Source organism: Schistocerca americana, chromosome 8 (assembly GCF_021461395.2).
Source record: "Schistocerca americana isolate TAMUIC-IGC-003095 chromosome 8, iqSchAmer2.1, whole genome shotgun sequence".
Lineage (NCBI taxonomy): Eukaryota > Metazoa > Arthropoda > Insecta > Orthoptera > Acrididae > Schistocerca > Schistocerca americana.
Window position 1 is genome coordinate 253,332,089 of NC_060126.1, and position 21,079 is coordinate 253,353,167.

A 21,079-nucleotide genomic window follows, 5' to 3' on the forward strand; every position below is an offset into this window, starting at 1 on the left:
AAAGTGGCACTGCACATTGCATGGCGGAAAGTGCACACAGGAACGGATCCACGCCCAAGAGATGGAGAGCAGACAGGACTGCAATGCAACGACGAATAAGCTGGCGAAAGTTCTCAATGCAAGATGGACACAAAGCACCAAGTAAGGTGTCCTTCCCCAGTCGGCTCGCTCTTCGGAAAAATTTTGAGATATGGAGGTCAAACCCGACAGGGGACCATCACATAAGGCCGAAACGTTTGAGACTCCTTTTAGTCGCCTATTACGACAGGCAGGAATACCGCGGGCCTATTCTTACCCCCGAACCTGCAGGGGGGCCATATTTAAGGTTGAATAACAAGTTGTTCTGCCTTCAACATGTTTCATCTTTCTTGGATTCAGTTTTCGGGGGAGCTACTGAAATATGGTTGATTAATGATTTAAAGAAGTGTGATGATGGTTTTTAATCTCAACAATATGTTGAATCCAACACTGGCAATTGTTAACTCTCACAAGGAAACATCTACCAACTTGATCTCTCATATTTAAGGAGAAAAAAGCACACTTGTAAGATAAATGTCCCAGCAATCAATTCTGTGCATAAGTTTGGGCCACAATTTGGCTAGCACATAGTTATAACTTTCTGAAAGTTCAGCTTTTAAACTTTTGCATGCACAGGATGTTTGTCACTGTTTCACCCTCCTCAGCTGCTTAATGCCCAAGTGTGATGTATTGTAAAGTGGGGTGAATAAAAGATTTGTGAAATACTGCTTTGACTATGGTAACATGATTTATACATTGCTTCAAAGTTTGCAGTTTCTAACCTCTAGATGTTGCCAGAGACCTCTCTACTTTGAACATTTTTATGTTGTGATTCACAAATGCGGTGTAAATGAATGAAACTACGTAGTGTGTCAAAAATGAAGTAGCTTAGCATAATCTAGTTACTAACATAGCTGTTCTGTGTTATTTTCTTGGTATTTTAAAGCTGGCACTGTTACAGAAAAGTAAGTTTGCAGCAGATGTACAATTCTTCAACATGATTGGCATGATTTAACAGCAATTTGAGAATTGTTAAGTTCGTTCCTTAATAATTTGTATATCAAAATATAACAACATTGTTCAAACTGTATTTGTGTGTTGTTACACAGCCATTTTCCTCTGAAACTGTCCACTAACATATTTCGGAGCATGATCTGCAAATTACCTTGAACAAGTAGCCATTCAGTCACATTGCTCAGTAATTGCACACCTGGATCAGTACCACCTGCAATTGTTTTCATTCACTGTTTTTCTTCCCTTCTCTCTATAGTATGCTAGAGTTTTTAAGTGTTTACAGCAAGGCTGGACAGCACAAGATAAGGCCCCCCTTAAGTGAACACGGCAGAGTTATAAACTTGATCCAGCTAGAATGGGTTTCGGGAGGCAGCCAGAATACCATTCACCTGCACCCTTAACCCCCGTGCAGCAGGGAGTACTCATGCTGTATTCACTTAAAGACACAGCATTCTGGAAAGAGCCCCTTTTGACTAGATAAAAAACTTCTACACAGGAGTCACTTCATATATGGTTCAAATGGCTCTGAGCACTATGCGACTTAACTTCTGAGGTCATCAGTCGCCTAGAACTTAGAACTAATTAAACCTGACTAACCTAAGGACATCACACACATCCATGCCCGAGGCAGGATTCGAACCTGCGACCGTAGCGGTCACGCGGTTCCAGACTGAAGTACCTAGATCACTTCATATAGCCCAGCATGGAAGGCACCATGGCCCCATAGCCATGCCAGCTAATGGCTTGTTCAAAATTTTCAGAATACAGAATTCCTATTTTGTTATCTGTGTCAGCACGCTTTTGACTTGGGGACTATGTGCCAAGTTTGTCATTTGTCAGTTTTAGAATCATGTTATGGAGTGAGAGAAGTCTCCTGGCTCCATTTCCCTGCCTCTGATCAACTGATTTAAGAATAATGACATAGAAAAGAGTAGGAGATTGTTTGATGCAGTTAAATATATTTCATTTGTCAGAAATCGCAATCTCTGTGCTCACTTGGTGGCGAGTTCCTCCTCTGGGGAAAAGACAGCCAAGTTATGGAGCATTCACCGAGTCAATTTGCTTTACATTTTCAGGAGAGTAAATACTTCACATTAGGACATGGAAGAGTACACTTCAATTTAGGCTTTTGTAATGACTTCCTGTTAGGCTTTAGCAGAATTTAGGACAGGAGAGAGACTTCTTAAGAGAAGGCTGATGAGATATACCTAGCTGCCGCTAGAAGGATGTCTGTACTTGAGCATTAAGAGCAAAGAAAGGGCTAAAATCATATTCGATAGCCACTACTGCTGCCGCCTTCCTTAATTATGCTCTGTGCGTTTCATAAGATGTGACATCATTGCTCCTGCCAATGCCTTTCAGACATCAAGTTAATTCACTCTCTTCAGGAGCAAGTTCGCAGTTTTAAAGTCACACATCCAGGCTCCTGCCCTGCCCTCAATGTGCATTTTGGCAATCCTATAATGTTCGCACCTACCTTTCCAGATACTTTCTACATATAATTAGCAACTTGTACAGTCAATGGTCAGGTCTACGAATTATTAATGTAACTGTCTTTCATCCTCCCAGCCCACTTGTCATAAGGTTACACTTTAGCGTTATAATTTCTTGTCTGTTTGTCAATGGTTCTTTTTAATATATCAGTGGGTAACTTTCATGTTTAAAGACAATAAATCTAATTCTTCATAGTTAGAAAATCCCACTCCCATTAATAAGTCTATGTCAGTGGTGTGGCACTCATTTGTATCACACATAATTTGGCCAGTCTTATTAATATTCACTTAAATAAGACTTTTCCATTGTGTGGCAGTATCCTTGTTTTAAATTAATTTGTGTGACCATTTGTGGTGGTTTCTCACTCTTGTCGGTTACCAGAGTTTGTTACTGTGCATCACAGAGGTGCATTCCAACTACAACCGACACCGCACAGCATGGTGGTGACATATTACATACTCGTAGCGCTTACTTTTTTTTGCATGGAATAACATGTTCTCGAACAAGATTTCAAAACATGTTGGGTGGATGCGACCACTTCCTCCCTCTTCTTCTCTTGCCTTCTACATTTTGCATATAAAAGGGCTCTGGCAGTCATTCCACCAAACAGTGCTTTACACTAGGGCATTAGGTGGCTGCAGCGGAGCAGAGCAAGTAACAGACAACTGGTGTGAGCTGAAGTTTACAAGCTGTACTGCATGCTATCAGAATTGTGGCCCAAATTTTCACACAGGATTGAATGGTGGGATTGATAATTTACAAATGTGCTTTTTTTCTCCTTAAAATATGAGGTCAAGTTAGTGATGATTCTTTGTCAGGCACAACGAACTGCGCGAAGCGAGTCAAAGGCTTCCATCGAGTCAATCAGTGCCTAGTCTGGCATGGCAAAGGAACACGATAAAAGGAAAACTGAAGTTTTAAATTTTGTATTTAAGAAACCCTTCATGAAAGAGAATTGTACATACTGTCATTTGAATGTCCCACAGACTCCCATATGGAGGACTTAGTACTAGGTATCCCTGGCGTAGAGAAGCAACTGAAGGAGATAAATACAAACAAGCCACCACATCTGGATAGAATCCCAATCTGGTTTTACAGAGAGCACTATACAGCACTGATCCCTTACTTAGTTTGGATTTATTATAAATCTCTTGTCCAGCACAAAGTCTCAAGCAATTGCAAAAAAGTGCATGTTAGAATGGTAAAAGAACAGATCCATAAAATTACAGACCAATATCCGTAACACTGGTTTGCTGCAGAATTATGGAACATATTCTGAGTATGATTATAATAAATGTTTTTGAGACGGAAAAACTTTTGTCTGCAAATCAGCATGAATTAACACTTTACAAATGAGTTAACATGTTAAGTGCTACACTGGATGAATGTAGTTTTGGAAATTTGCAGACTATTTTAAGCAAACGTATCTCAATATTTATTATGTCATATCTCCTGAACTGTACATCATACAATGGTATCATTTTGCATGTACATTCAATGGTATACATGGATACTGTCTGCTGACTGTGCTACAAATAAGGTCCGTAGTAAAGAAGTAATAAATTAAAATACCATGTCTGATGCTGAAGTTTTGCTACATGACCAGCAAAAGTGCAGCAAATGATAAACTTTTTTCACTTCATTATTTGGGGTGGGGTGGGGGAGGAAGGTGGGGTTGTCAGCAATGACAGCCTTCATAAAGGTTTGAAATTAAGTATGAAGTCTGTTCCAGGTCCCTAAGAGCCCTTATTCTCAAATACTGGATGAATATAATCTGGGTATTTGCACACCATGAATTATGCTGCCTCAAGACAAACACAGTTTCTAACTGTAATACTTGCCTTAGTATGTTAAACTTTTAATATAAGATTATACCTCTTAAAAAGTAGATTATGACAGCATTTTAAATTTTTAAATTTGGCAATAATCACACAAAATATTAAAAATCAATTTTTTGTTGCCCTTGGAAGCCATTAGACAAGCAACCTGCAATTGGTACCAGGTTCCAGGAGAGTCGCTTAGTACTATAGACAGACACTGCAACATACTAACAACTATCTTGAATTGCCATGTCAATGTCTAATTACTACCTGCCCAAGACGCTACCATCACTACAATAGTACTGGTGCAACCTGTTATTTTACTGATTGTACTTGTCACTGATGCTTGCTATTAGAAGCCTAAGTGGCACTCAGTGTACCAATCATAACATCTTACAACAAAGCACAGCAGACAACCAATAACACACATTCATTACTGTTACATACACCATTATATTGCATCATTTTACTTATCTTGACCTTACCCAATCACTGCAGTGTAGTGATTCAAGAATTCCTGCGTAAATTCTAGAACCACTCGGTCTTCCACCATTTCGAACACACAATATTTTAGATGTGAGTGGGAGAAAGGAACCCTATCTACTGTGCATCACCTGTCTGTATGTGCAGGTCTGAAATTTGTCATGAGAAGACTGTAGACACGGCGGTCGAATGGCACCGACAAGTACTTGTCAGTCGATCCATGGAAGTCATAGTGAAAGCACACGGAAGAATCAAGGAACTTCTGTGTTATTCTGTGCTGTTTTGTAATTGTGACTATTGTTAGTGACAAAAGAACAGTTGAGTTGAGAAGACTTTTAAGTAACTCTTAACTTGGACTTCCTAGAGGCAAGACATGTTTCTGATATCTGTGTAATAGAGACGTGATTGTTAAACCAACTCTGTTGTAAATGTAACTTAATGGAGTCTAATGGGAGACGACAAGGGCACCTTACAAGAAGTCAAATATTTATGTGAGAAATGACAAGTTGTTCTTTATGGAAGTTGAAATACACCGAGAGTGAACTAAAAGTATTGCTTTGAGTACCTACTTATTTCACAAGTAGGGAGAGAGAGAGAGAGAGAGAGAGAGAGAGAGAGAGAGAGAGAGAGAGAGAGAGAGAGACAGACTTATATTTTCCTTTAGCTATCATCATTCTTCAGACAAGAAGTTTTTAGAGACTCCAGTAGCCGTCTAACCAATGAAGAAGATTGGCTGCACATTCACAAGTAAGTTGACTCATGCAAAAGAAGTGGGAAGGTTGCACACATACTTCACCACTTTAAGTAGTCCAAACCGTTAGAACAGTACACCATCCAATCAGTCACCACACAACAAATCTTACCAACATGTTAGCTAAGTTTATGACACACTTTTATTGAAAACTGAAGAACTGCTAAGGCTTTCCTGTTTTGGGAAAAAGAGCCATTTTCTTTTTGTGTTTAGCAAAAGTTACTCTGCTTTGACATTGCATTCAACAAACCTTCTGTTGTCTTGCTGCAATTCCATGTGGTTTTCTTCAGTTAGTTTTTAAAAAAGAATCAATACTTATTCCAAATCTTGTTATTTATTTTAACTGTTGTCAGTACTTAAAAGTACAAGATGAACAATGGTCACACTAGAGAGACAGAGAGAGAGAGAGAGAGAGAGAGAGAGAGAGAGAGAGAGAGAGAGAGAGAGAGAGAGAGAGATACAATGCTTCAATTTTTTTTTAATCAATAAGGTAACAAGGTTTATTCATAAAAGGACATGGGGTCTGCCTCTAGTACACTCTTTTTAGAGACAGATGACAGTGGAAGTCAAAGCCTAAATATACTCGGTTACCCCACCCTTTCCCAGAAATAGGTCCCTGTGTTCAATCCACACAAATACTCCTCGCCTATCAGCTGATGAGACACATAGAATCACTTCTGTCACTCATTGCTACCCACGAGAGGAACAACTAATCACGTTCACCACCAGCATTACAATTATGTTTTGTTGTGACTTGAAATAAGCAATATTTTCCAGTTATCCTTCCTAAGATGGTATTCTGAAAGACTATGTTCAGTTACTCAGTGTCACTTAATATTCTTTACTATCTTTATTCCTAATTTATTTATCTTTTATACTGAGCATGTAATCACATCTTCATTAGCAATCACATCAAATTATTTTTTACCTGAAACCTAAACACTGCTTGGTATCTACAACATATAGAACTACTGATATGTGCAACATTAAGTATGAGGCACATTTGTCTGGGAGAGCAGGTACTATGCTTGCCCTTTACTTGAACTGCTGGCTGTCTTTGTTTGTACTCCAAATGTACATTGTGTCAACTCATACTGCACTAGGCCCCTTTCCAACACCAACTCAAGGTCGACTATTTGCTCAACAATAAGAGTGATGTTTATGTTCTCACTTCTTGTCCTTCATCAAATTTAAAACCTTTTAAATATTCACCAACAAACATACCACAATTAATGACTTGCAATGAAAAACACAGTCCATAGGCTTAAAGCCTCATGTTTCTCTCGCTCTGACCACACAGGAGAACCTTCACGCCTGCAATGTTGCATCCCACTTTGAGATGAATCTACCAGATCCCTATCAACTTCCTACCTTGTGGGTAACTGACAAATAATTGCTCTGTTGGTGGATATGCAACAAGGGTGAAGCCAAGAAACTCAATGCGTGACTTTTGCAATGATGAACAGCCCTCAGACGGGTAGATGCAGCTCACTCGCTTCTAGGCAACAGCTCTGAATGAGACCTTTCTTACAAGCTTCACTTGCAATTCTAACAGCCTCACAATGCAATACATTTATGAGCTTAAAATACTGGCACTTTGATGTCGCAACCGTAATGGATTTCCCACCAAATGAATGCCCAGTAACATTGTAGTACATATAATCTAACTGTTCCTCAGTTCCTCCTTTCAAGGCATTTCAAGAAGTTCAAGGCTTTGATGTGTTCACCTTAAAGCCCCCCAAGTGTGGTAGTCAAGTGAGTTTGTATCAAATTTGAAGACCATAAATATCATTGAGTTGTCAAAACTAAGCGTGGTATCCAATGTGCACCTAAAGTAAACCAAAAATACGTCGTTTCTTCAAAAAATCACTGATTTCGTACAGTAGAGCCAGTCACAGTTGATGATTTGTCATTGCAGTAGGAAGAAAAGTAGTTTATATAATTACCGATGAACAGTGAGTGCTTTATTAGGGTTTTTGCAGTTTTGGTTGTATTCTAGTGTTATTATCAGGGACTTGCAAAATTAACGTTTGTGATAAATGTAAATATAAACCCAAATTCTGCCCCAAAATGAGAAAATGCAAAATTACTTAACAAGTGCTGTTTCATAACAAAATGTGTGCACATGAACAATTTTGTCAGAGATGATTTGAAATAGTTTTTTTCCTGCACATCAAAAAAGTAAGAAATTTTCAATTATTGGTTTAGCTTATCTGACAAAGCCCAATTTGGAAGGAGACTGTGTGTTTGAACATGTTTCCAAAAGAAAGTGTGTACCTATATATGAATGCAACAGCATATCAATGCACTTGTATGTTATACTCTGATGCTATATCCCCCACGGCTGACTGAATGGTCTGAATATGACACACTCTGTCTATGGAAACTTACACTGAGGTGGTAAAAGTCATGGGATAGCTATACACACATAAACAGATGGCGGTCATATCGTGTGCACAAAGTATAAAATGGCAGCACATTGGTGGAGTTGTCATTTGTTCTCAGGTGATTCATGGGAAAAGGTTACCAATGTGATTATGGCTGCATGATGGAATTAACAGACTTTGAACACGAAATAGCAGTTGGAAGTAGATGTGTGGGATATTTCATTTTGGAAACCATTAGGAAAACCAATAATTCTGAGAGCCACAGTGTCAAGAATGTGTCGAGAACACAAAATTTCAGGCATTACCTCTAACCAAGAGCAGTGGCGTTTGTATAGAATTGTCAGAGTCAACATACAAGCAACATTGCACGAAATAATCACAGACATCAATGTGAGAAGTATTACAAACGTATCTGTTAGGACAGTGAGGTGAAATCTGGCATTCAATAGGCTATGGCAGCAGACGATTGAAGCAGGTGCTTTTGCTAACAGTACCACATCCACCTGCAGTGCCTCTCCTGGGCTTGTGACCATATCAATTGTACTCTAGATGACTGGAAAACTATGGCCTGATCAGATGAGTCCTGATTTCAGTTGCTCAGAGCTGATGGTAGACTTCGAGTGTAGTGCAAACCCCACGAAACTATGGATCCTAGTTGTCAACATGGCACTGTGAAAGGTGGCAGTGGCTCCATAATAGTGTGGACTGTGTTTACATGGAATGAGCTGGGTCCTCTGGTCCAACTGAAACAATTATGGTTGGAAATGGTTATATTTGGCTATTTGGAAATCATTTTCAACCATTCGTAGACTTCATGTTCCCAAACAACAATGGATTTTTTTTTAAGGATGACAATACGCCATGTCACCGGGTCACAGTAGTCTGCGATCGGTTTGAAGAATATTCTGGATAAGTCAAGCGAGCGATTTGGCCACCCACATCACCTGACATGAATCACATCACAGATTTATTGGACAGTATCCAGAAGTCGTGCACAAAATCCTACACTGGCAACACTTTCACAATTATGGAGGACTATGGAGGAAGCATGGCTCAATATTTCTGCAGGGAACTTCCAATGACTTGTTGAATCCACATCACTTCAAGTGGTTGCACTACACTGACCAAAATGAGGCCCGACACAACATTAGGTGGTGTCCTACAACTTCTATCATCTAGTGTAGTCACTAGGTAGAAATATGCACATTTGTCTGTGTGCTTAAGTTGTTACTATGTGGACATTATAACATGACAGTTTTAGGTGGGGCAGGAGGGTTCTGAACTATGACTGTGTAAGACAGCGGTAGAGGTTGCCCCTGAATTATTTCGTTTATGATGCTACCAACTTCAGCAAGCAATTGTGCGGTAGCCGTTATCAAATGCTATGTCCACTCTACTTTTCTTTGCGTTGTGCATTGCTCATTGTTTTCTTTTCTTATTTTGAAATATGTGAAGAATCTAAACTTGTTCCATCACAGGGTTCTGTATGACTCGAACAACATCGGAAGGGATCAGTGATCCCTAAGGTCAGTTCTGCTTTCACAGATGCACAAACAATGGGTGTAGTCTACCAGCCCTAAGACACTGCGGCATGGCTTATATCACAGCACTGCTCTTCAACCCTTGGATAGTTGAATTTTTTGATTGCAGTCAACTGTCACATCATACACTGGGGTTTCGGGTTCCGCCGAATAGGTCAGGAGTCCACTACACGCAGCAAGCGGCTACATGGGTAGCAGGGGTTGTGTGGCGTGGACTGGGCGGTTTTTTAGGTTAGACGGCCTCGGGCAAGTACAGAAAGGGCAACAGCCTCAAAGGGTGCGGGGCAAAGTCAGGACATGCGGGGACCAAGCAGCAATCGGTATTGTAATTGTAAACTGTCGAAGCTGCATTGGTAAAGTACCGGAACTTTAAGCGCTGATAGAAAGCACTGAAGCAGAAATCATTATAGGTACAGAGAGCTGGCTGAAGTCAGAGAGAAATTCTGCCGAAATTTTTACAAAGGCACAGACGGTGTTTAGAAAGGATAAATTGCATACAACCGGTGGTGGCGTGTTTGTCGCTGTTAGTAGTAGTTTATCCTGTAGTGAAGTAGAAGTGGATAGTTCCTGTGAATTATTATGGGTGGAGGTTACACTCAACAACCGAGCTAGGTTAATAATTGGCTCCTTTTACCGACCTCCCGACTCAGCAGCATTAGTGGCAGAACAACTGAGAGAAAATTTGGAATACATTTCACATAAATTTTCTCAGCATGTTATAGTCTTAGGTGGAGATTTCAATTTACCAGATATAGACTGGGACACTCAGATGTTTAGGACGGGTGGTAGGGACAGAGCATCGAGTGACATTATACTGAGTGCACTATCCGAAAATTACCTCAAGCAATTAAACAGAGAACCGACTCGTGGAGATAACATCTTGGACCTACTGATAACAAACAGACCCGAACTTTTGGATTCTGTAAGTGCAGAACAGGGAATCAGTGATCATAAGGTCGTTGCAGCATCCCTGAATATGGAAGTTAATAGGAATATAAAAAAAGGGAGGAAGGTTCATCTGTTTAGCAAGAGTAATAGAAGGCAGATTTCAGACTACCTAACAGATCAAAACAAAAATTTCTGTTCTGACACTGACAATGCTGAGTGTTTATGGAAAAAGTTCAAGGCAATCGTAAAATGCGTTTTAGACAGGTACGTGCCGAGTAAAACTGTGAGGGACGGGAAAAACCCACCGTGGTACAACAACAAAGTTAGGAAACTACTGCGAAAGCAAAGAGAGCTTCACTCTAAGTTTAAACGCAGCCAAAACCTCTCAGACAAACAGAAGCCAAACGATGTCAAAGTTAGCGTAAGGAGAGCTATGCGTGAAGCATTCAGTGAATTCGAAAGTAAAATTCTATGTACCTACTTGACAGAAAATCCTAGGAAGTTCTGGTCTTACGTTAAATCAGTAAGTGGCTCAAAACAGCATATCCAGATACTCCGGGATGATGATGGCATTGAAACAGAGGATGACACGCATAAAGCTGAAATACTAAACACATTTTACCAAAGCTGTTTCACAGAGGAAGACCGCACTGCAGTTCCTTCTCTAAATCCTCGCACAAACGAAAAAACGGCTGACATCGAAATAAGTGCCCAAGGAATATAAAAGCAACTGGAATCATTCAACAGAGGAAAGTCCACTGGACCTGACGGGATATAAATTCGATTCTACACAGAGTACGCGAAAGAACTTGCCCTCTTCTAACAGCCGTGTACTGCAAGTCTCTAGAGGAACGGAAGGTTCCAAATGATTGGAAAAGAGCACACGTAGTCCCAGTCTTCAAGAAGGGTCATCGAGCAGATGCGCAAAACTATAGACCTATATCTCTGGCGTCAATCTGTTGTAGAATTTTAGAACATGTTTTTTGCTCGAGTATCATGTCATTTTTGGAAACCCAGAATCTACTCTGTAGGAATCAACATGGATTTCGGAAACAGCGATCGTGCGAGACCCAACTCGCTTTATTTGTTCGTGAGACCCAGAAAATATTAGATACAGTCTCCCAGGTAGATGCTATTTTCCTTGACTTCTGGAAGGCGTTCGATACAGTTCCGCACTGTCACCTGATAAACAAAGTAAGAGCCAACGGAATATCAGACCAGCCGTGTGGCTGGATTGAAGAGTTTTTAGCAAACAGAACACAACATGTCGTTCTCAATGGAGAGACGTCTACAGACGTTAAAGTAACCTCTGGCGTGCCACAGGGGAGCGTTATGGGACCATTGCTTTTCACAATATATATAAATGACCAAGTAGATAGTGTCGGAAGTTCCATGTGGCTTTTCGCGGATGATGCTGTAGTATACAGAGAAGTTGCAGCATTAGAAAATTGCAGCGAAATGCAGGAAGATCTGCATCGGATAGGCACGTGGTGCAGGGAGTGGCAACTGACCCTTAACATAGACAAATGTAATGTATTGCGAATACATAGAAAGAAGGATCCTTTATTGTATGATTATATGATAGCGGAACAAACACTGGTAGCAGTTACTTCTGTAAAATATCTGGGAGTATACGTGCGGAACGATTTGAAGTGGAATGATCATATAAAATTAATTGTTGGTAAGGCGGGTACCAGGTTGAGATTCATTGGGAGAGTCCTTAGAAAATGTACTCCATCAACAAAGGAGGTGGCTTACAAAACACTCGTTCGACCTATACTTGAGTATTGCTCATCAGTGTGGGATTCGTACCAGATTGGGTTGACGGAGGAGATAGAGAAAATCCAAAGAAGAGCGGCGCATTTCGTCACAGGATTATTTGGTAACCGTGATAGCGTTACGGAGATGTTTAGCAAACTCAAGTGGCAGACTCTGCAAGAGAGGCGCTCTGCATCGCGGTGTAGCTTGCTCGCCAGGTTTCGAGAGGGTGCATTTCTGGATGAGGTATCGAATATATTGCTTCCCCTTACTTATACCTCCCGAAGAGATCACGAATGTAAAATTAGAGAGATTCGAGCGCGCACGGAGGCTTTCAGACAGTCGTTCTTCCCGCGAACCATACACAACTGGAACAGAAAAGGGAGGTAATGACAGTGGCATGTAAAGTGCCCTCCACCACACACCGTTGGGTGGCTTGCGGAGTATAAATGTAGATGTAGATACTGTTGAGAAAAAAAAAACAAAAACTGTTGGACTTTTTGCGAAAGCAAACATTCCACCCAACATGGTGAATTATTTATTTATTTATTGCAACCGATTTCACTTTTAGGCACATAGCACGGCAGTCTTTTAAAGCTACTGCCTAGTCATTTAAAAAAATGCATAAATAAATGCTAATATCACCCACAATAGATGTTACATTTTCAAGTCCCTAGTTGTGGGCACAAAGAATTTGCGAAAATAATTTTTTTAGGCATCTTCTTCGTAATATGAATTTTTAAATATATTCATAATTATCACAAGGAATGTGAATAATATGTAATTTCTTTCCAAATGAGCATTCACTGACAGCTAGAAAACATATCAAAATTTATGTAATTCACTGAGTAAGTGGGGCAGCTAATAGGCCAGTGCGAGACACGACACACAAATTCCACAATTCATGTTATCTCTGAAATCTTACCCAAGATACATGCAAAAATTTGGTTGCATTTCTCCAATGTTACTTTGTTGAAAGTTCATAAAAGACAATCATTCACTTGCATATCGAAATTAAGAAGCATAAGCTTCAAGTTTTGATAAACATCATTTCTTGTCCGGAAAAAATGATCATGGAAATGGGGGAGGGGGTGGGGGGAAGGGGGGGGGGGAGAGTTATTTCTCATCACATTCTACCCTGCAAAATATATTTACCTGGTATCTCTCCAAAGAACTGTCAGGTGCATTTTCTCTGGTGTTTTGGCAGATATTTGCAATTTTGTTGTTGCATTGTGTAAGCAGGGACAGCCCAAGTAATTTCTGCTCATCATGGCTTTCATGTCACTCCCAATGTCCACAGAAAATGTTTGTTTGTTTCCCATTACAAACAAAATAATTTTACAAAACTCCCAGCATGCTGAAGCAATTATTTTTAGACCAGAATTTTATGTGCCCATTCAATAAGCACTCCCAAATTAGTCTCATGCGATACTTGTTTTATCAATAAATATTAACAGTGACGGTAAAACACGAATAACAAAGGGTGATCCAGCTGTGATTCAGCACGTTGCATGCTCAGCAGTACCAGTCAAAGTAGTCCAGGGTAGTGCTGTCACTGCTGGAGTACTGGTTATTCTTCATGTTTTACTGTCCCTGATAATACATGCTGATAAAACAAATATTGCACTAGACTATTTCTGAAGCACTCTTTCAAACAGGCACTTAAAATTCCACTTTAAAAATCATTTACCTCATAACGGGAAACAAGCTGACACTTTCTGTCAACACTAGGAATCACATGAGGAAGAGGAGGAGGAGACTAGTGTTCAACATCCTGTCAACAATGAGGTCATTAGGGAAGGAGTGGAGGCTCGGCTTAGGGAAGCATGGGGAGGGAAATCAGCTGTGCTCTTTCAAAGGAACCATCCCAGCATTTGCCTGAAGCAATTTAGGGAAGTCACAAAAAATCTATATCAAGATGGTCAGACATGAGTTTGAATCATCATACTCCCAAATTAGTGTCATGGGCATCACATGAAAGATGTGATGAGTACTATTTGTTTGGGCTCACTCCAGCTACACAATACAAAAACAATACTGATATCAACTGAAACACCAGAGAAAATGCACCTAATGACTCTTAGGAGGGACACCCTGTATATACATATGGTGAGGGAGCACAGGAGAATGTCAAGAAACACTGGTCTACTGGTAAGTTCATGGCCACGTTCTGCATGCACTAAACTGCACTCAAACATTGAGCCTACCATACAGAACTGTCACTATATGGATTTCATACATTTGGACCCATCAAGGATGTTCTTGGTGAAGAGTGTTCCATGACTAATGCAAAGATGTAACAGTTTGTGTGGAATTAGCTTCAGTCAAGCTTTCATACTTCTTTTAAGACCAACATTAAAAACTTCGTTGACCGACGATAAAGAACCAATAAAATGGATGAGTGTAAAACAGTAACACCAATATAGTAATTCTGTGTTAATTCTGGATGATAAAAATTTCATTACACAAGACTCAGATATGTGATACATCCTCAAAGTATTCGAATTTGTCAGATGACACGTACCACAACTATGTCATTGAATTTTGTTGCGGCCATGAGAACTTAAAGAATACTGAGGATGTAAGACACCTAACTGAGGTCACAACAAACAAGAAAAGGAAATTAGTAACAATTCAAAATAGGACATAGCTTGCACATAAGTAAGTGGATTGATATTTAACATTTTGCATTAATATTTGGATACAAGGACGCCATTAATATGAGGAATTTAATAACTGCTACAATTGACCAAAACTAAACTTTTGTAATTAATTTCTCATAATAGATATCTCTCCTGTGTGCTGCACTGTTGCCGTACTTCGCGACAATCAAATTACTCATTCAACAGTCATTGTTTTCTTTCTTTCCTTTTTTTTAATAATATGGCTGGGAATGTGTACCTGTAAATGTTCTAGTGCAATTAAAATAAGGTCAGGTGATGGCAATAAACATGAACTGCTTCACGAGCAGGTGAGCGGGATTATTTACCACATTCATAACTTTTTCAAATCTGAGTTTTAAAGCAGAGCTCCTACTGATGACATCTGAAGACACTAGAATGGACTGCAGAAGCTTGTCGTCTCACCAAAAGAACTGTAGAGAGGATTGTAAACAGAAGTGTCAGAGCTGTAAGAACCTTATGAAAGGTTGGTTTTATGTCGCCTGGAAAGCTTCAAATCACAAGAAACATGTAGCACAAATGGATGGTTCTGACAATGATGTTTTACAGCACTCCATGTGAATGGTGAATATCCAATACCACAAAAGCGTGTTACAATCAAGCATGATACAATTGGCTTTCAAAGGCAGTGCTTTGTCGATGTAAAGATATTTTAAAAGATATTGGTTTCAAATTGTTAAGAAGAGTGTTTTTAGTTGAAAGAAATGACATGGTGCAGTACAAAACACATCCCATACAAAGATGCATGATAAAAGAAGAAGTGGTGGTTCAACATTGTATTACCTTGTTGAAACATGGGAGAATCAGAATCATTTCAAGAAGACCCACAGGAAAATGAGTGAGAGTACTGATAGTTTTAAAATTTCCGTAGGAAAAGGTACTCAGATAACTGGGTTTGCTCTTGAGAGTAAACTTGTATTTAGGTGTAAGAAAAAAGCAGTGACTACTATTCACAAATTAATGGTGTCAGTTTAAAGAAATGGTTCATTGAATAATACTCTTGCCATACTGTGTTTCAAAGTTGGTCACTGTAATGTACCAAGGCAGTTTTCATTCAGCTATTAAGAAAACACCAAGTACAAACGCCAGGAAAATGCATATTGTGCTCTGCCTTAAGAATGAAAATATCCCAGACAATATAAGCCAGACTCGTTCCGAACTCCTGCAGCTCATTAATTTACACGACTCACACGAAAGAATGTATGAACTCAAATCTTTTTCCGAGTGAATGTGGTCACACAGTTTGTGTTTACCTGCATATCACTGATAGCATAACCTGATGGAATTAATTTGAGTACAGATTAAAGACTGTGAAGGAGAGAAAAAAAGAAACATACAAGATAACAGACAATGAATCGCTTGTCCAATATGCAAGAGACAATGTCCCCTCTTCACCATGTGTATACAATGTGCGGCACACTGAAAACCTTTAGGAAGAAGACTTTGATAGAGACGGGAAGATGAACCTAAGCTTTGGATCTATTCTTGTAAATTTACAGTTAGATGGTTCGGACAGAAAGTCAAACAGCAGTGACAATGGTATTACAATGTAGACCTTGGAACAAAGTAAAGTAATAATATATCTTGGTCTTGAAGAATTGTGGTTTAAAAAAATGTATTTGTCAACTTATCAGTTGCATACATAGTATGTGAGAACTTTCTATCCTTCATTCATTAGGAATTTCTATCCTATGAAGTATGCAGACCATAATGTTCAATATATTGCCCAAAGAGAAGTTAGGCTTTTTCCGGAGTATTTTACGCTCTAATAACTGGTGAGAATGTGGCCAGATAAATTCGTGAAAAGTCCGTTATTTTGACAAATAAACTACTGTCATTTTCAAGGCACAAATTGGAAAATGCCGTAAAATGAAAGGGAGGGTTATCTGTTGAGATATTTATGGTTTTCAACGTTATCAGTCAGTATTCCCTTGTTCAATGGATCATACATGAAGTCTCTCACTGTAATGTCAAATGAGTTAATTTACAGTCATTTCAAATGAGTTAATTTACAGTTATAATGTCCACTGACAGAGAAAATATGTCAACATACTGACCATTTTTACAATAGTCTTTTACACTAGTCTTTTCTACCAGTAATTCTTCTCTACGCACAGTGATTACACTTAAGTATAGTCAAACACACCTACATATATGCCTAATATACATTTTTAACAGTTCTATGGAGTAGAAGTAGCTGTCGAGCAAATGTAATGATTTCATTCTGTGCTCGAGTTAATTTTGTTGTGTATTACATATTTACTTATAATGCAGTCCAAAAACACAATAAATGACAATTATTGCTATTCACCTCATAGATCTAAATGTATAATATGATGTACCATAGGCAAATGAACCTGACTGTTGTCCGTAGCAACAAAGTTCAGCAATACAGACTGTGTGTGCTTGTTTTCTGCTGTCAAGCACACACAGATCTCATCCCATCCACACTTCCCTGCCTCTCCTCCTCAATGGATGGAAGCACCATCCTAAATGACGCAGGTTATAGTAGATAGGAATCATAACCACACTACATCCAACAAAAGATCAAGAAACAATTAAATCAATGGACTGCCATTTGCAAATGTAATGCAAAGAATCTGAAACCTATTCTATCAGGAAAAGTCATAAAAGCAAATTTTTCAGATTCACATACTACAGCATAAAATCTGGGAAAAGATAATTAACAAGAACACAATAGTCTTGTTCTTCAAACTTCACAGGATTTCAAAATGTAAGGAATCAGTCTTGAAAAATACACTGGACCTAAGAAAGAAAAATTTTCTTTTCATTTAAAAATTGCCAAATTTATGTAATTAACAAGGCAACGAGCAATCTTGGTGATATTAGGTTCTTTCATTAAAAATCTTTAACTGTATCATAAAAGGCACAATAGCAGTTGTCAGATATTTATGGATAACCAAAGATAATTCTGCATCTTGTGAAAGACAGCCATTAACATATTACTACAAGTGCTCAAAACTTTATCTGGAGAAATGATAGATACTTACCAATGAAATCTACAACTGTTAGTTTCAATGAACCTGGCGTATCATCGGGATGAATTTGTTTGTCATTGAGCATAAATAACAACTTATCTTCAGTAACACTTTCCATATCACTGAAGAACTGGAAGATAGTTTTCATCTTCTGATGCTGAAAATTTTGGAAATATATTGTACTATTTTAGATTAGTATTGTTAAAATAAAAAACTGGCAATGTTAACAAGTTTGTATTCTTGCAGAGTAATAAAACATAGAGAAAAATTTTATAAATTCACCACAAGTACATTCACAATATCTAGATGCAATCTTCTGGTTATACGGGACTCTTGTTTCCTGCATCCTGCAATTTGCAGGCATGCACAATGATAGGTCCCCTCACTGAAATGTGTCAAGTTACATGACTGTAGCTGGCATAGCTTATCAGTTTAAGGCAGCCATCATTACATCTGTCCATTAGGTAGCAGTGCAACTGAGCATGCAGTTAAGAGGAGTTCTTTACATTCAGTTTCACAGAAGGAAAGATACACAACATTTTTTCCATCATATTTTAAAATAAGGAAATACAGGATGTTCTGAGAGTCAAATTCAGGGATATGATAGGAATGATCATTCAAAGCACAAAAAAATGTAGTTAACTTGGGTTCTAAAATGGATACCTCAAGAGCTAGGAGCACTTTTTCATCTTCACTACTGTGAAACACATCCCCTCAGCTGAAAAAGTGCTCATGGCTCTTAAGGTACTCATTTTAGAGCCCATATGTACTAGACAATGTGGTTCCTCCAAAAATATGGAAAGGAAGGAGCCAGGAGTAGAAGAGATTTGTTTCACAGTATCTAAGATGAAGAGCTCACAGCTCTTATTAAGGTATGCACTTTAGAGCCCATCTTTATTACACTTTCTTGTCTTGAATGAGTGATCCTGTTATTATATTAATGATCATTCCTCCCATATGGTGAACCTGAAATTGAATAATTCAGATCCCACATCTCTCCAGACTGCAAAACATTGAAATAGAAACTGCTGTTACTGTTATCATCATTTATCTATTTCTTCCATTGTTCTCAATCTGCAGACCGCTTGACAGCACATTTCATCCTCTATCTTTGCAATTCTATTCAGTTCACTTATTACTTTTAGATTATGTGCTATCTGCTTGATGTACTAAATTGTTGGTCTCTCTAGAGCATTCTTACTTGACATATTTTCTTGTACGATTTTTGCTGTGAAAGAATAATGTCTATAAAAGTATCCAACTCAGTGGTTCTATTCACTGACAGTCCTCCACAGCAATCTTTTTTCTACTTCATTATTGAAAATCTCTTTTCATCAGGCTTTCTGAAAGGCCTGTAGCCTTTTACTATTAGCAAAAGTTTTTACTTGTTGATACTGGTGTTTCAACTACTGTTATTCAATGTTATTATCTTCTTATTACTGAACAATGTTTTCATTTGTGAAATTCTGCATAAGATCTTCTGACAGAATCTACCCTCACTGGTAATTCTGCCACCTAGGTATTTAAAACTAGTTAATTATTTCAGAGTCTCTCAATCCATATTTACATTTTGCTGCTATTGCAATTCATTCCTTGCCAAGATATCATTTTTTTTCTTATTTATGATCATACAATTAAGTTTCTGAAAAGATCCTGTACATGCAAGAATCTAATAATTTCAATTCTAAAAAAGGCTAGTGATGCCACAGACCTCTGCTTCTGCAACTGGGAAGTTATGCACATTTTTTTCACATCCGTATCCATTCCAAGTTCTGCATTTTTATATCGGAAGTTAATCAAAAATTTCAACGAAGGGGATATTATCAATGTGTGGGCTTATTGGCCCAATACATCAGCTGCTGCACAGATGGGAGTTCATTGAGTGGGGCATATAGCAAACTGACACGTGCTCATAGCGGTTATTGCATTTATTGGATTATTAAACAGTGATCTTTGTCCATTGCCACAAAAGTGCAGTGTTTTGTCACTTGTCAGTCTACTTTGTGTTGCTGTATAATATTACTATGATGTACAGTGTTTTTTAGTCAACGGTTTTGTGGTGAATAATTAGTTAAGAGTGAAATAATGAAACCAAAAACAAGTCACTTGAAATTGTTTTAATGGGATGAATGATTTGAGTGTCAAATGCAAAATCTGTGACAAACTATATCTGCAAAAAGGGTGCACAACCACTACACTGAAGAGTCATCTTAAATCATTACATGGCAAGAAGTTCATGGAGTTTGGGAAGTTAGATCAAAATTATCAAACTTTCAGTGGAGGTGAAAAAACAAAATGTTAATCAATATTTATCTAACAATGTAGTCAATACTAATAATATATTTCAATTATTATAGGGTGACCTCTGTCCACTGCTGGTGCAAAAACTGTTTTATCTGAATGATTCACAATACAATAACATTTTAAAGAGCTCACCCAAACCTTAGTTCTGGTTACAAGTTGATAGATAATGTGCCTTTTCTTGTTGGTGCCAGCACTTAATGACATAAGCATATAATAGTCTGTAGCATTGAATAAATACACCACTGCAGTACATGAGCTGCACACGGGTGTATGTTAGCAATATTCCACAAAATTTAAATTGCCATTCATCCAATCTAAGGTGAGCGCTTTAAAAAGTAATTGCACTCTATATAAAAACATTTCTAAGAATTCTATCTTTCATTTATCTGTAGCAGAGTGAGTGTGCACACGTAACTGTTTATAATTTGAGCCAATACCAATCACGTTGCATTTATTCAGTGGAATGCTAATTTCTTTATTGTATTTTATTCTCCATATTGCATACCTGGTGTCAATAACTTTTGACCATCACCAGTTCTAAAATAAACGCTAGTGATGGTAAATAAGTTACTGAAACCTAGTATGCAGTATGAAGAATCAAATCCAATATTTATAAACTAACACTCTACTAAGAAACTGCAGCTTGATTTATAGTTTGTTTCAGAAATGCTCCTTTTATGACTGCCGCTTTATCTGGGCATGTTATAAATTACTGGTGTGCTCTACTTAACAACTTGGAATTTTATTTTTGTAGTACTTTTTACTTATTTAACTTCTTGGGGTATTTTATTTTACTATTTTTATTGCGTCGATGTTTCTTTTACTCTGGCCAAATATGCTAACACAACAACTTACTTGGTAAGAAAGTCTACAAGTAAATGATTACTGGGACTCCTCACACCTTAAGTCTCAACAAATGGATCATGTGATTGCTGAAATGA

The 21,079-nt window shown here is 38.4% G+C and overlaps 1 protein-coding gene across 6 annotated transcripts in view; it reads right to left on the minus strand.

Moving 5' to 3' along the window:
• LOC124545044 (uncharacterized protein CG4449) overlaps positions 1-21,079 on the minus strand; it is a 151,186-nt gene that overhangs the window by 10,270 nt on the left and 119,837 nt on the right. For all 6 annotated transcript variants that reach the window (XM_047123831.1, XM_047123829.1, XM_047123830.1 and 3 more), the window contains exon 6: positions 17,847-17,991. In XM_047123831.1, the coding sequence (XP_046979787.1) occupies positions 17,847-17,991 (145 nt within the window). The remainder of the gene's footprint in view (positions 1-17,846; positions 17,992-21,079) is intronic.